Source organism: Sinocyclocheilus rhinocerous, unplaced genomic scaffold (assembly GCF_001515625.1).
Source record: "Sinocyclocheilus rhinocerous isolate Xijiao unplaced genomic scaffold, SAMN03320098_v1.1 scaffold113, whole genome shotgun sequence".
In the NCBI taxonomy this organism is placed as follows: Eukaryota; Metazoa; Chordata; class Actinopteri; order Cypriniformes; family Cyprinidae; genus Sinocyclocheilus; species Sinocyclocheilus rhinocerous.
Window position 1 is genome coordinate 970,307 of NW_015646846.1, and position 13,706 is coordinate 984,012.

The 13,706-nt window shown below is 36.3% G+C and overlaps 1 protein-coding gene across 1 annotated transcript in view; it reads left to right on the top strand.

Annotated features, from left to right (window-relative positions):
- The window catches only part of LOC107708049 (receptor-type tyrosine-protein phosphatase T-like), a 259,431-nt gene that overhangs the window by 188,291 nt on the left and 57,434 nt on the right, over positions 1–13,706 (top strand). The window contains exons 16-17 of the mRNA XM_016512197.1: positions 6,665–6,694; positions 10,812–10,963. Of these exons, the coding sequence (XP_016367683.1) occupies positions 6,665–6,694; positions 10,812–10,963 (182 nt within the window). The remainder of the gene's footprint in view (positions 1–6,664; positions 6,695–10,811; positions 10,964–13,706) is intronic.

The following is a 13,706-nucleotide window of genomic DNA, read 5'->3' on the forward strand; positions in this document are numbered from 1 at the left end:
AGTAAATATTCAGCTGTTTAGGGAAGCAGCTCAATAAGGTTTTGAACAGACTCTAGGGCACTAGAATTGTACATTTTAAGCATCAGAGGACTCAGGAATTCAATTTGTGATGATTGTAGATGTCTGCACTCTAGTTACACACGAACACATTCTGTGTTCACAAGAAAAGACAAAACTGCTTATCCCTCAACTTCTTTTGATCATTCATATTTAAGCCACTAACACCAGCACTTAAGTCAGGCGATGATGTCTCATGAATTGCAGCATTTTACATGTCTTTCAGGCACCATGAATTATTTCTGTGGCATCAAAAATGCTTGCAAGCTCATAAGCTATGCTTCTTTTTTTTATCTCTCAGAGATTGTGTAAAGCATGTTTTTTTTTTTCTTTTGAAGGCAGGAGAGATGGACTTCATTTTTAAACTAATAATACAAGGATGAATGGAGTGGACAGGCTGAGTCTAATGGCAAATTGATGTTTTACTTCTTGGTAGTAAAATGTCCCCTCAGGCATCTTTGACCAAGTCTAGGATAGATTGCAATTAATAATGGATGGCTCGCATATCTCTTAAAAATGGAATTGTGGCCTCCTTCTAGCAATGAATCACAGGAGATTTGACTCCGGTGCTGTTCACTTTGGATACCAAAACATACTGTACTCGACCTGAAATGAACATGCATTGGTGATAGCACTCCATAAAGTCTAATGTGTTGTTTCACATTTCTGTATGCTGCCTGTTATGTACAACAGGCCATATTTTTCCATAATACTTGTGTTTTGATTCAGAAAAGCTGTCAAGAGCATGTCTAGGTCACATTTCAACCCCAAATCTATGCTTAATTGTCATATGTGAAATGTGACCCAAACATGTTCTTGCCAGTTCAAAACTAACCTCACATGGTGATGTCAGATGTAGTGTATTTAAGGTAAATAACGCAGCTCAAAATATAGACTGATGTATAATGTGCTGAAACGTTTCTATGTGAGGCATGGGACAGTGTAACATTTCCATCTCGGCACTCACCCGCTCACTCAAGCTTCTCCATTTCAACTAGAGTCAAAGCTCAATGAGTTGTATGCAGCGCAGTATATACACTCACAGTTTGGCCTACCACAATGGAAACCCTCAGATGCTGTATTATATGCTGTGAAGTATGAAAAGGTGATGTTTGTGTGTGTGTGTGTGTGTGTGTGTGTGTGTATGTGTATGTGTGTTACTTAACCTCTAGACTCATACCCTGTCTTTTATTTCTCCTCCTCTGGGCTACGTCTGCTAGAGAAATCCACACCTGGAGAACTCTAAGTGTGGGGTATTTTATGTTTAATTCTAGCCACAGTACGCATCCTGAGCCCATTCACACACCATTTACTTTTATTTGATACAATTTGTGTCATGTTATACACTTTTATTTATTATATATATTTTTTTATAGTTGGTTTTTGTCATTCACATTTTGGCACATGCACGGAAACTATCATCTTGATTTGTTTCTATTAGTGATTAAATAAAGCTGTGTTCCTAAACCTGATGAGCTGCCTTGCTGCCTACTGCCTACTTAGCCACGTGCTGTCTTAAAGAATGGACTTATTTGGAGTGCTGTACATATGCAGAAACTATAAATAAATAAAAACTTGTATATTAACTCATAGCTCACATAATGTGAGACATAACTTATTTTAGGAGAATTTACCATGCAATACTCTAATAAGCATAAAAATAGCACAATATTGAGTCAAATTTAAGCATATTAATAGATTTTTATTGCATTGTCAAGTTTAGGATTGCATTGAATGTATCATGATTTTCAATGTCATGATCTCAGTGAAAGAAATAAATCCAAAATGATGATAAAATCGACTATGCAAAAAAAATCTTGATTATTATTAGCATATAAATACATCAAATAAATATATATGAATATGAAGGTATACATCATGATAATGGTAGTGTGCTAATGTATGCTGAATTTAATTTCAAAGTGGTTGTATTGCAGTATACAGTACATTAAATGCAATCCCAAAATACATCATGAGCTATTTCAAATAAATTAAATTTCCTATGCAAGATGAATAATAGTGAATATTAAAAATCATTGTATTTCAGTATACATTCAAAGCAATCCCTAAATGCATAATGAGATCAGTGAAAAAAAATAATCAGACTCAAATAGACGACAGAAGAAAAATTTTGAAGAGAAGGATACGTCAAGGATTGGTTAAAAGCAAGGAATCTTACAAGGCAGCATCTGTTGAGCGTCTATGATGCCTTAAAATGCTGTCTCCGTTGGCAGTTTACTAGGTTTTGGAACAGAGCAATAGTGGTTATTGGTGTTAATTGTGAAAGTATTATGCTTTTGCTCGCTATCAATGTGGCCTGTGTTTAATGTGCTTTTTTCTGCATTCTCACTCTTATTTTTTAATTGCTTGTTGTTGTGCATTGTCACTGTTAAATGTTAGAGAAATCTGCAGTGATTTGTGCCGGGAAATTTAAGGGCGGTTCAAATGTCACTACATTACCATATTAAAATAAGTTTAATTTCCACAGCGAATCCCGTTGCCTGTTAGATCACCTTCTCATAAATAGCATTAGCATATGTCCCATGGTGCAACAATTACAGTAAAAAGGCCACTTCATTCGCTCAGAGAGTGGCTTCAAATGACACTTTATACTGCAATCTGGGCTAGCTGGTAATTATTCCTCTTGAATACTGTCACAACCCTGCCTCGTGTGCCGCACTACGCCGTTAAGCTAATATGTTATGTTCATGAAGGCAAAGGGTGATTACACCCACGCCAAGACACCTACACAACCAACTGTATAGAGGATTTAGCTTAAAGCTCCGAGGTTGCCAGGTCTTTTCTGTAATCTTACCAAATCCACACAACTGCAGCATTACTGAGAACACATTATAATGTCAGTGCTTAAGGTCGTTTGGCTTTAATTACAGAGGGCATCAGTAACAGGTAAACGATTTATGGTTTATGGTACGTTTTCGCATCGGAATTGCATAGGCTGTAAAGTAGCTCTTCGGAGTATGGAACCAGAAACCGATGCGTTGTAGATTTTCTTTTCAGCCTGTTAAATAGAATGTTGTAGCACCATAAATCGATATTAAACAAGGTCTCTTTGAAATCCTTAAACATAACAGCACTGAAATATTCATAGCAAAATTCCATAAGCTGACATGTATCAGCCCCTTTTAATAGCAATTTGTATTTCAAGGTACTGATGTGGAAGCACTGACTTTTTGGAAATTCTTATTCATCTTTAAAGGGGTCATAAACTTTTTTATTTTATTTTTTATTTTGTGGTCAGTTTATCATGTAGCCCCTGTTTTTCATTTTCCTGAAAAACAATGATTATATGGGAAATTTTTACTAAAAGATTTAAATGTCCAGTTTTTTGTCTTTCAGTAACATCATCTTTACAGACTCTTTGTGACAGATCCATAAAACGGTCCATGCTGAAATGATCTGCCGCTGTTCCACATGAACGGTTAAAATACCTTGTTAAAAATAAACCTTCCTCACGTTGGGATCGTTCATTTGCATAGAATCCTAAAAGATGGAGGTAGATTTGACTTTTCATGACATGAACTCTTAAAATACCTTCAATCAGATATCCTGGTTTTGGATCCATTTTGCTTTTTAACATGAAGCCAGAAGTACATAAGTGAATTTATCTTATTCCAGATCAGAGCTCCAATGCTAAGAGATCTTATGAGGTGTAGGTATATTATGTGAAATATAGTGGCTTCTGATTGGCCCTGCTGATAATAGTCGGCTGTGATGATTCAGTGTGTAATCATATGCATAGGCAGCACAGCTATTACACAAAGTGTTGGTCTATTTCTCCCTCAGTCAGCATTACGATAGAGCGATGAGGGAGTCGATCTTGGACAGAGTTCGTTCGGACACTACTCAGTCCCAGACCATTAAACACACATACGCACACACACCGAAAGATTGCAGTATGGCCCTGCACTCAGCACACGGCAGTGAAGCTCTTGGTTTCGATCGATGACAGACCTAGACTTAAAGCAATTTGACATAAATAATAGATGATTGCTATAGGAGGGCAATCTTATAGAATAACACATCGAGAGAGAGAGACAGAAAAAGATAATTTAGTAAAATGGTTCATATGAAAGTATCATCGTTTTTTTTCTATATAATACAATCAGTTATGTGTTACCATTTTATTATTTTTATTATTATCTTGGAGTGCCATGCAAATACAGACATAACTTGTTACTATATTCAGGTACATATTACGGCAGTAATTTTGTTTTGGACATTGAACCAGTCTGTGTTTTCCGCATCGCGGAAATTATAGGGCCGTATGTCTCAGAGTAGTCGGTGCAATTTGGGAAAGAAATCAATTAAATCTGTATGTGGATGTGTGTAAATATTCAAATGTAATCCCCTTTGTAATCGTTAACATTTTCATAAGTAACTGTAATTTAATTACACATTTTTTTCTTAGTAACTGTAACTGATTACAGTTACATTTAATTTGTAATTAAATTACGTAACGCCGTTACATGTAACTAGTTACTCCCCAACACTGGTATATAGCAAAGTACCATGGTATTGCCATGTGATAGCATTACTTTAATGGTAGTACCAGTTTGTATGTGTTTGTGTGAATAGCTTAATCTGACATCCTCAGAAATAAAAATAATTAACGATAGTGTATATATATCAATTTCAAACATTTTAGTTCCTCAAAAGAAATAGAATTTTTATCAGGCTCCTATGTTTAGGTTCAGTAATGTTACTTTAATGGCAATGTATAGGTCCTTTTTATGCCATTAAAGTGAAATAAATGAACATAAATATAGGAGCTTGATAAAAATGCTAATTTTAGATGAAAATTTCAGACGGCACTTAGAGGCTTTTGCATCTGAACTCTTCATATATAAATGTTAGATTGTATACACACACACACACATGCATATATTCCATATACACACATATACATATATTTACTTGCATGAAATAATAATTTTTAGTTCCTCAGAAGAAATATAGAAATGTGTCTGTGTATACAGTGGGTACGGAAAGTATTCAGACCCCCTTAAATTTTTCACTCTTTGTTATAAGTCATTAGCTGAAATAAAGTTGTATGAAGTCTTTGGCACTTTGTTAAACAAACCAACCTTTTGTCAAGTTCTGAACCCTTTCTCTTACCCCGTCTTTCTCCCATGTAAAGTGGCAGTACAGGCATGTAACATCACTGTGGGTATCACACTTTCTCCTCACACCAGAAATGCGTCTCATTTCAGGAATGATGATAAATCACGGGAGAGCCCAAAAAAATAATAAAGAGGCCACTTATGCTGCGAGCTCCTCGCAGTTCTACTCTATTAATATTTATGGCCACCTTCGCCCGCCGTGGTGCTCTTCACTTCGCTCTCTTTTATTAATATAATCAGAACAATGTCAGCAGGCCATTTTAAAGGGCCATTGAGATGAAATGGCCAAAGATGGATGCCCCCGCTGCATATGCATGCCGCCGAACGCATCGACCGTCTGCATCTGTTTTAGCACCGTCAGCCCATTGTAAAACACATTTTTCATAACAGCCCATATCCAAACTGTGTTTTTATAGCCTACAGAGAAGTCACAGGGTCATTAAATATATTTACTTTGGTGCTGCTTTAGCGATAAAGCGAGCAGTTAGGGTGCTATAGAAGTCACTAATTGACAACTTTGCTTGCATGTCATCACCGATATTACAGTTAATCGAATCGCCATTAACAGACACCATCTGGTCTTTATTATGGTATCAGGCTGCTATCGCTGTCCTAGCTTGCCGTATGTCACCTCCTCTCGTCTTTACCTGGAAGGAACCGGTCCACAGAGACGTCAGCGCTGAGACACTGATGACAAGGCCTCATTTTGGAGTAGCACATGCGTGATGTGTTCGCCAACTGCTTTTGGTGTCTCTTGTCCTCCTCCTTTCTCTTTCTGTCTCTGTTAAGCTCATAACAGAGAACAGAGCTACAACATGTCTATGAAACACCCACCATTCCTGTCCATCTCTTTAGCTGTCCAAACACACACTCCCACCAGTACAGGTATATAGACTATTCCTTCATTTTGTTCTCTTTCACACATTTTTTTTTTCGCTTGAAGGGGAGCCAGATGTGCAGTTTCATTTCATTTATTGTTTAATTATCTTTTTTTTTTACAGATTTACTATTACTAACTATTACTGATGCAAAGGCCATTTGCTAACCTAAATTTACAGCCTCAGGCAGCAGAAATCCATAGCTTAGCTATATGAAGCAACAAGTTTTACTTGTGGCAAGTTTTACTATTTTTATCATTAAACATCTCTTTATTTACAATACTGATCACTAATCAATGTGTTTGTCCTTTTTTGGTTCCTTTTTTATTTTATTTTATTGTATTTTTTTATTTTAATTGTGGTATTTTCATATTTTTATATTTCCATATTTTAATGATTATATTTTAATTTGCATTTTTTTAAATATTGTTTACATTTTATATTTTATTTCATTTTTATGTTCATATTTTCATATTTCCATATTTTTTATTTTATTATATTAAATGTTCAAATTTTTGACATTTTTTGTTGTTGTTGTTTTTTGTTTATTTTTTGTTTTGTTTTTTTGTTCTTATCTTGCTGCTCCAGAAGAAATGCATATTCCTACTCTTATTACCTGTAAGTAGCATTAAATACAGAACATAACCAACAATCCTTTTTATTTTTTTATTTTATCATTTCCTAATACCATTTTCTACTAAGTACTTTTAACAATTCCTGAGAAATATTATAAAATTACCTCCTTAGTTCATTAGAAGAAAAAAGTGAGAGAATGAATTAAATGAAAATCAAGTTAATGTTGTGACAATTAATCTTAGTACCAAATCTAACTTTGCCATGGCGAACAAAGCTTTTTGAAATGAAGACAAGTTCAATTTGAAATAAACTCTTGAGTCAGTATTATACTTCATCACATTTTGCTCCAATGTTTTAACATCGCAGTACTTCCATTTTCTAGCAAAACAGTCGATACTGACCCATAAACCATCTTGTGCACTATATACCTACAAGTTTTTCCGATTGCTTTGAAACATTAGCAGGCCCAGTTATAAATTGCCCTCATGTGCACATAAATTGATATTGCTCCACTGTTATCTTATTATTATCGACTATTGCTAGTTCAGCTCAAATCCCTTTGGTCTGCGGACTTCCCCTCGACTTTTTATTACTTTTCCGTTACGCTTAAACTATTCACTATTACCTCTATAGTTATGTCTGCCTCAGCATTTTACTGCACGGGATTCTTTCATTTGCACTGTGTGCAACAGAGCCTAGCTGCAGGATGTTTACCTCACGCGTTAAAGGATTTAAAAGCTCAGGTTCACAGTCGGACTACTATGTGCATTCTCCCCGCTCTCTCCCCGCTCCTGAAATATAGATGAAAGTAGAAACACAACCAGGAGGAGCTCCTTCAAAAGGATATCATCTGAGAGGGCATAGACAGACAGCTACAGGCTAAAGCTAACCATGACGAGAGAGCGAGTCGTTCTCATATTCAGCAGGGTTATGTTATGGACATAACTGAGTGTGGTTTTCAGCATGCATGTTCAGATTTAGTAAAGCGATCAGTGTGCATCTTCACTTTTGTCCTTGCACTTACAAACTGAAAAAGCAAGACAGGAAAGATATTTTGACTTCCAATAAATCATATAATGATAAAATAATGATTAAAAACTTCCAGTTTGTAATTTAGTGCAAATTAACACTCGCCAAGTGCCAAATGTGAGTAAAAATCAGCGTTGGCAAGTGTATGAAACAGTGTTACTCGCCAGTTGGCCAGTAAGTTTTTTTTAAATTAATTCTAACCACGCCTGAGAACATGATATGGTTTAGTGTGATTATCAAATCGCAAAGACTGTACTGTAATTATATAAATGTATAATCTAATGTGCCACGCTGTGAACTTTTCACAGTGTTTTCAGGGTCGCAGAGCGGCTTGGTTCGCAGTACATGCTGCTCCACACAAACACAATCTCTGTAAGTGCTGTGAGTTTCAGTCGATTATAACGTGCATTTGAAAATGCAACAGGACCCAAACATCTTCCCAAATTCATAATGAGTATCATTTATATATCTGTTGTCAATTAAAGGGATGCATTTCAAAAAATAAATTTCCCTGCAGTTTTCTGCCAGACTAAAAGCTCTATGGTTTAACTGTTGAAAGCAAAGAAAAAAACATAAATACATAAATATAAAAAAAAATAAAATAAATAAATAAAAAAATAATAATAAATGCACACAGAGTTTCATGGCTGGACAAAAAAATATTTATGGCCACTAAATTTTCTCAAGTCGTCAGCCCTTGGCAGGTGTGGCAAAATGTTAGTTTTAAGCCCTGCTTGTACTTTTGCATACAAAAGTGCATGTGTTTGTGTAGGTAGTAAGACATTATGCTTGCATTAGCACATAATGTTTTAAAATCAATACCACAGTCCGCTTTAGCATATCATTTTCAGTGTGCTATGATTTTAGAATGGTATAGTAGTATAGCAATCATAATATATGGTGATGTTAATGTTTATTCCTGATTCATCACCATGTCTACTCCAGAAATTTGTGTGTGCATGCATTTTCACGTTTGGCAGATGCTTTTATCCAAAGTGACTTTAGTGCATTCAAACACGTCAATATAATTTTAACACCGTATTCCCTGGGAATCAAACCCATGACCTTGTCCTTGCTAACGCCACGCCACACCCTACAAGTTAACCTTGTGCATGCAAGCAACTGAACAACAGTGGTTAATATAAAGGTGATTTTGAGATCTTCTGCATGCTTACTAATACTTCTTTGACTTGCAATTCCTGGCCAGCTGCCTTGTCTTTGCATGTTCTGATGTCACAAGTGCATATGTCTTTTTACTATTTCCTCCTTTCAAGTTTTAGCTCAACCAAGTGTGATATGCTTATTAATGAACATTTGGTGAATTTTATGCATGAATGAAGAGCAAAATCAAGCCAGATTTTACAGCTATCTCCTCATTGTTCCCCCCTCTCTCTTTCTCTTTTACAAAAAGCCATTAACAAAAGTTGGTGCTATAAATACTGTTTATGGTGATCTAACTATATTATAGCCTTCACTTTTAATGAAGTGCTGCGCTGACATTCATTAAATAAGGATTATCTATAGTTTATGCCACTTACAATATGTCCAGAATTTGGCACTTGAAACGAGACCCATTACTGCAGCAATCAATGGGTTTTATTATCTGATGGCTGTTGTATTATAAAATTCTGTGACCTTCAGCATAGCTGATGGATTGTTGAATGTGCTGTCTAGGTAGGGAGCGCACTAGGTTTTGGCATAGAGTTTGTGCATTGCAGTTTCTACAATGAAATCTCAGCACTTTATAGACATCACATTGATACTTGGCTGCTTAATTGGAAATTTGTGACCCCTCTCTTATTGCTTCTTGGTGTTAAGACCTGCTTCTGAACACTTTTCGTCCTCTTTTGATCCTCAGTCACCAAAAACCAATGTTACTGAATTTATTTTCCAACCTAGCTAAAATGGCCCCAATTGTAAAGGTTGGCCTGGTTTTTGAGGAAGCTGAATCTTTATTAGATTTTTTTTAAATTCCCAGCAGAGAAAATAACAAAACAAAGAGTTATTATCAGCTCGGCCCCATAAGAGAAGCGAGCACATATTGAGGTCAAATGGTGTTCTGTGGGACCTGGAGAATCAGAGTCATTTTATTGGATGACTCCAATCCTTTGCTGACAGTAATATCTTCCTTGAAGTTCTGTGCACTAAAGTGTGGGGAGACCTCAGCTTATGAACGGCCAGACAAATCAACAAATCAAAGACCAGCAGAAGCGAAGTCTGCTGCCTTTATAAAGACTGCCGGAGATTATTTTTTATTTATTTTTTATTTTTGAGAGGTGGGATGAGATCAGGAAATGTTGCAAACCACATTTGAACAGCACAGCTCAATGTGTCAAAGTAAGAACTGCTAGGTCACTTATTCAACGTGTCACAGCTTTAATCAGGATAAAATACTTTCATAGTGCAATACAATCTGTAGTTAATGAAACATTTCAGCTGTCATCCATATGTGCGCTGCCCATTGCAACAGTTCTGTACTGTCCCTTTAAGAGAAAGCATTACAATATATTAATATATCATTAATGTATTTGTTTGCATTATCTACAAGTGAATGTGTTTTTCCTGATCAATAGACTTGTAGTGTTCAATTGGCTTTGTTCTGCATGGCAAGGTTTTGAGTTTCTCTCTCTATAGATTTGAGAAGGTTTGTTCTCTCTCATTCTCACTTGCTGGCATATATTACTGCAGAATATATATTTTAGATTATATTACAGAAATCTTACAGTCAATGCCATTGGAATAGACAAATGCCTCACTTCTTGTCCTCTATGTGCCCAGTGTCTGTCCGTGTGTGTTTGTCTTGTATATATTTTATATGTCAGTTTACAGCAGTGTTGTGGCAGTGCTTTGGTTTAGTGCTGTATATTGTTACTATTATACTCTTATACTGTTACTTTTATGCTATACATAAATGTCTAAACTAAAACCGGCAAGTCTAGCAGTAACGAAGCTGATAACTGATTTTAATTACCTTCGTTTGTCCAAAACAAAAAAGTGATTACTTTCACACATATAAACGTGTTTAGACAACAGTTAAACAGGTTGCACTAATCAAAAGCATTGCACCGACACTGAAGTGTCTTCCTTTGATCATCTGTATAAACTTGTCCTGTTGTGGATGGATTTGAAGGAAACTAGCTAAAAAACAGAAGGAGACAGCCAGCAGCAGCATGCAGAGAGAGATGGGGCCCGTAGGCACAGCGGATAAAAGCACAGGAAAAGTCAGCACGTTACACAAGGATGATCCGTTCTCCACCAGCAACCAGGACCTCAACGGATTCTGTGAGTTCAGCAAATATTGTGCTGTGACATTATTGTGCTGCCCTGTTTTTCTGTATAATCTCTGTTTATTTCAAATGTATCTGTGCTCTGATAACAGTATGGGTTAGAGAAGGGTGTTGACATTAACCAATGAACAAATGAAAAAAAGACATGAACGAATGAAAGAATGAATCAAGACACAAATGAAAGAATGAATCAATGCATGAATTCACAAATGAGCAAATTAAAGAAAAAAGGAATTCACACATAAACAAATATCACACATTAAGAATGCATGAATGTGTGAATGAACTAGACTTGTGCCGGTATTCGGTAATGCGATATATCACGCGCTACATTTTTAAACTAAATTTTGAATATCGTGATAATACCGCATACCGTGATAAAAGCATTAGCAATTAATCGCAACATGAAAATTTGATACCGGCATATCCCTAGAATGAACTGAATGATTTATTGAACAAAGAAATGACCTAATCAATTAATGAAGTAATGAATGAACAAAAGTTCAAATGAATTAATAAATGAACACGTTTTTTTAAAGAATAAGCAAATGCATGAATACATGAGTGAAATATCGAACGTAAATAAATGATTAAATGAAAAATTGAATGAATTAACAAATGAATACTTGGATGAATAAATGGATAGATTAACAAATTAATAATTGATTTAACAGATACTTAAGTGTAATTTTCAACATACGTATTCAAGGTTGGGAATCAAGTAGCAATGCACTGAAACTATTGAGCTGGAATACAAAACAGCGATGTTTGGCATACGTGCACAAACTTCACTGAACATTATTTGTATCATGCCTCCCGTCCAATAATCTCAGTAAGGTTTGTTTATTTCTGAAGGTCTCAGCTTTCAAATTTTGTCAATTTAATCATGAAATTCAAATAATAAAGGTGTGTTGACGCTCTTTAATGTGGCGTAACAGATCGCTGTAGGCGCATTAGTTCAAGTGGCACATGAACCGATCATCTACTACTAATCATAGCTCAAAATAAACATGAATGGGCATCAGAAGATTTGTTGAAAGATACAGTAATAGTTTTGTGTTCAATCAGACATTTTTCACAGGTTCTCTTTAGAGAACTTCTTGCTCTTTTCCACCAGTCTCAAAAGTCAAAGTCCACAGGTCATATAATCGCCACGTTCCCCAAATACCACGATCTTCTGGAGTGGCCGCAGTGTGTGCGAGCCAATCTCAGGACTCATTATTGCAATCACACAACCCTCCTGCACGTCCCACCATCACGCTGATGAGCTCAGCAAGCCCTAAAAGGGGTCAAAAGCGGTCAACAATCTGTCATTTTAACTGAACTCACCATTCTCCTTGATTGTCTTTACTAAGCGTCCATCAGGAAACCAAATGACGGGATGCCACCGTCTCACACCTGATCTGAACGTCGCCCACCGCAGAGAGATATTTTGTAACTAAACAGCATGGACCGAAGCGTTCTACATATCAAGAGACTTTGCTATTGACGTGCTGCTTTAAGAGGTGCTGGAGAAGAATAGCAAGTGGCATTTGGACTAGGCGTTTTTTTCTTTCTCTTGCTTTCATTCTCAGTTTTAAGTGGGCTCTGGCATGCTGTGAAAGGGCTGTAATTAGGATGGGTCTTTCTGAGTTGCTTTCTGCACAAAATGTCACTGTGGCCTTTGTGTACAGAATAATTTGAATGGAGCTGGAAGAGGAGGGGGCAATGGCGTGTAAGAGCAAGATGCATAGAGAGAGAGAGAGAGAGAATGTCATTATGCATAATGATCACATTTATTTCCTTTAAAATCAACACTGATTGGCAATGTGTTCTGCATGTTTGGCGTTTCTCAGTTCTTTTGAATGTCATTGGTCAGTGGAAGTGCAAATGCAGTTCATTTGTATGTTTATTTTGGATCATTACAGACACAGAGTAATTGGAGGCTGTTGTTGTATCTGTTGTTTATCTAATGATCTGAGAGTCACTATTACTGAACTAGTACAGCCTCTTTATTATAGACATGAATCTCAGCTGGGGTGTTGGAACAGAAAATCTTTGAAATGTAGTATGTGTTGAACTTTGTGAATGACAGGCCTTCCAATTTCTAAAGCCTTTTCTGTGAGCACCAAATTCCTGCGGGCCTTTATATCTCATATATTGTAATTGTCAATTTTCTCATTTTATATCCAGACCTTCTTCTCACTGGCTCCACAGTTACAATTACACATTATTATTATTATTTATTTATTTATTTTCTATCTGGGCTTTTTGAAGACGATGCAGCAGAAGGTGAAATAGTGATCATAGCGATCCCAGCCTACACACTCAGCGTTTTAGCTGTATTACCATTTAAATGAACACAGAGACACTTGCCTCTAACCTTCCACGCTTCCACGCTCTCGATCTCACCCCGCTGGCCCATGAGCTTTTGCTGCCAAAGCACTTTCTGTAGAGATCCTTATGTGAGTAAATGCTTATGCGCCGACGCATGTGAGACACGGGGATTTGTGTAAAGGGAGATCTGGAGTGATAGGTGATTAAAATGGAAAGTAAAAAGGATATGGGCTTCAGCTGAGAAGAGTAAAAGAAGGTTACTGGAGTGAGTGAAGCTCTAGGAGTGGGTTTTGGTGACTCTCATTTTTTGTCGTAGGAGTCTACACTGTAAAAAAAAAAATGTTTTTTTGAAGGTGTAAATTAAACAAAGATTACTGGAATATGTTTTACTATTTAAGTTTTTTTTTTTTTTTTTATCAATG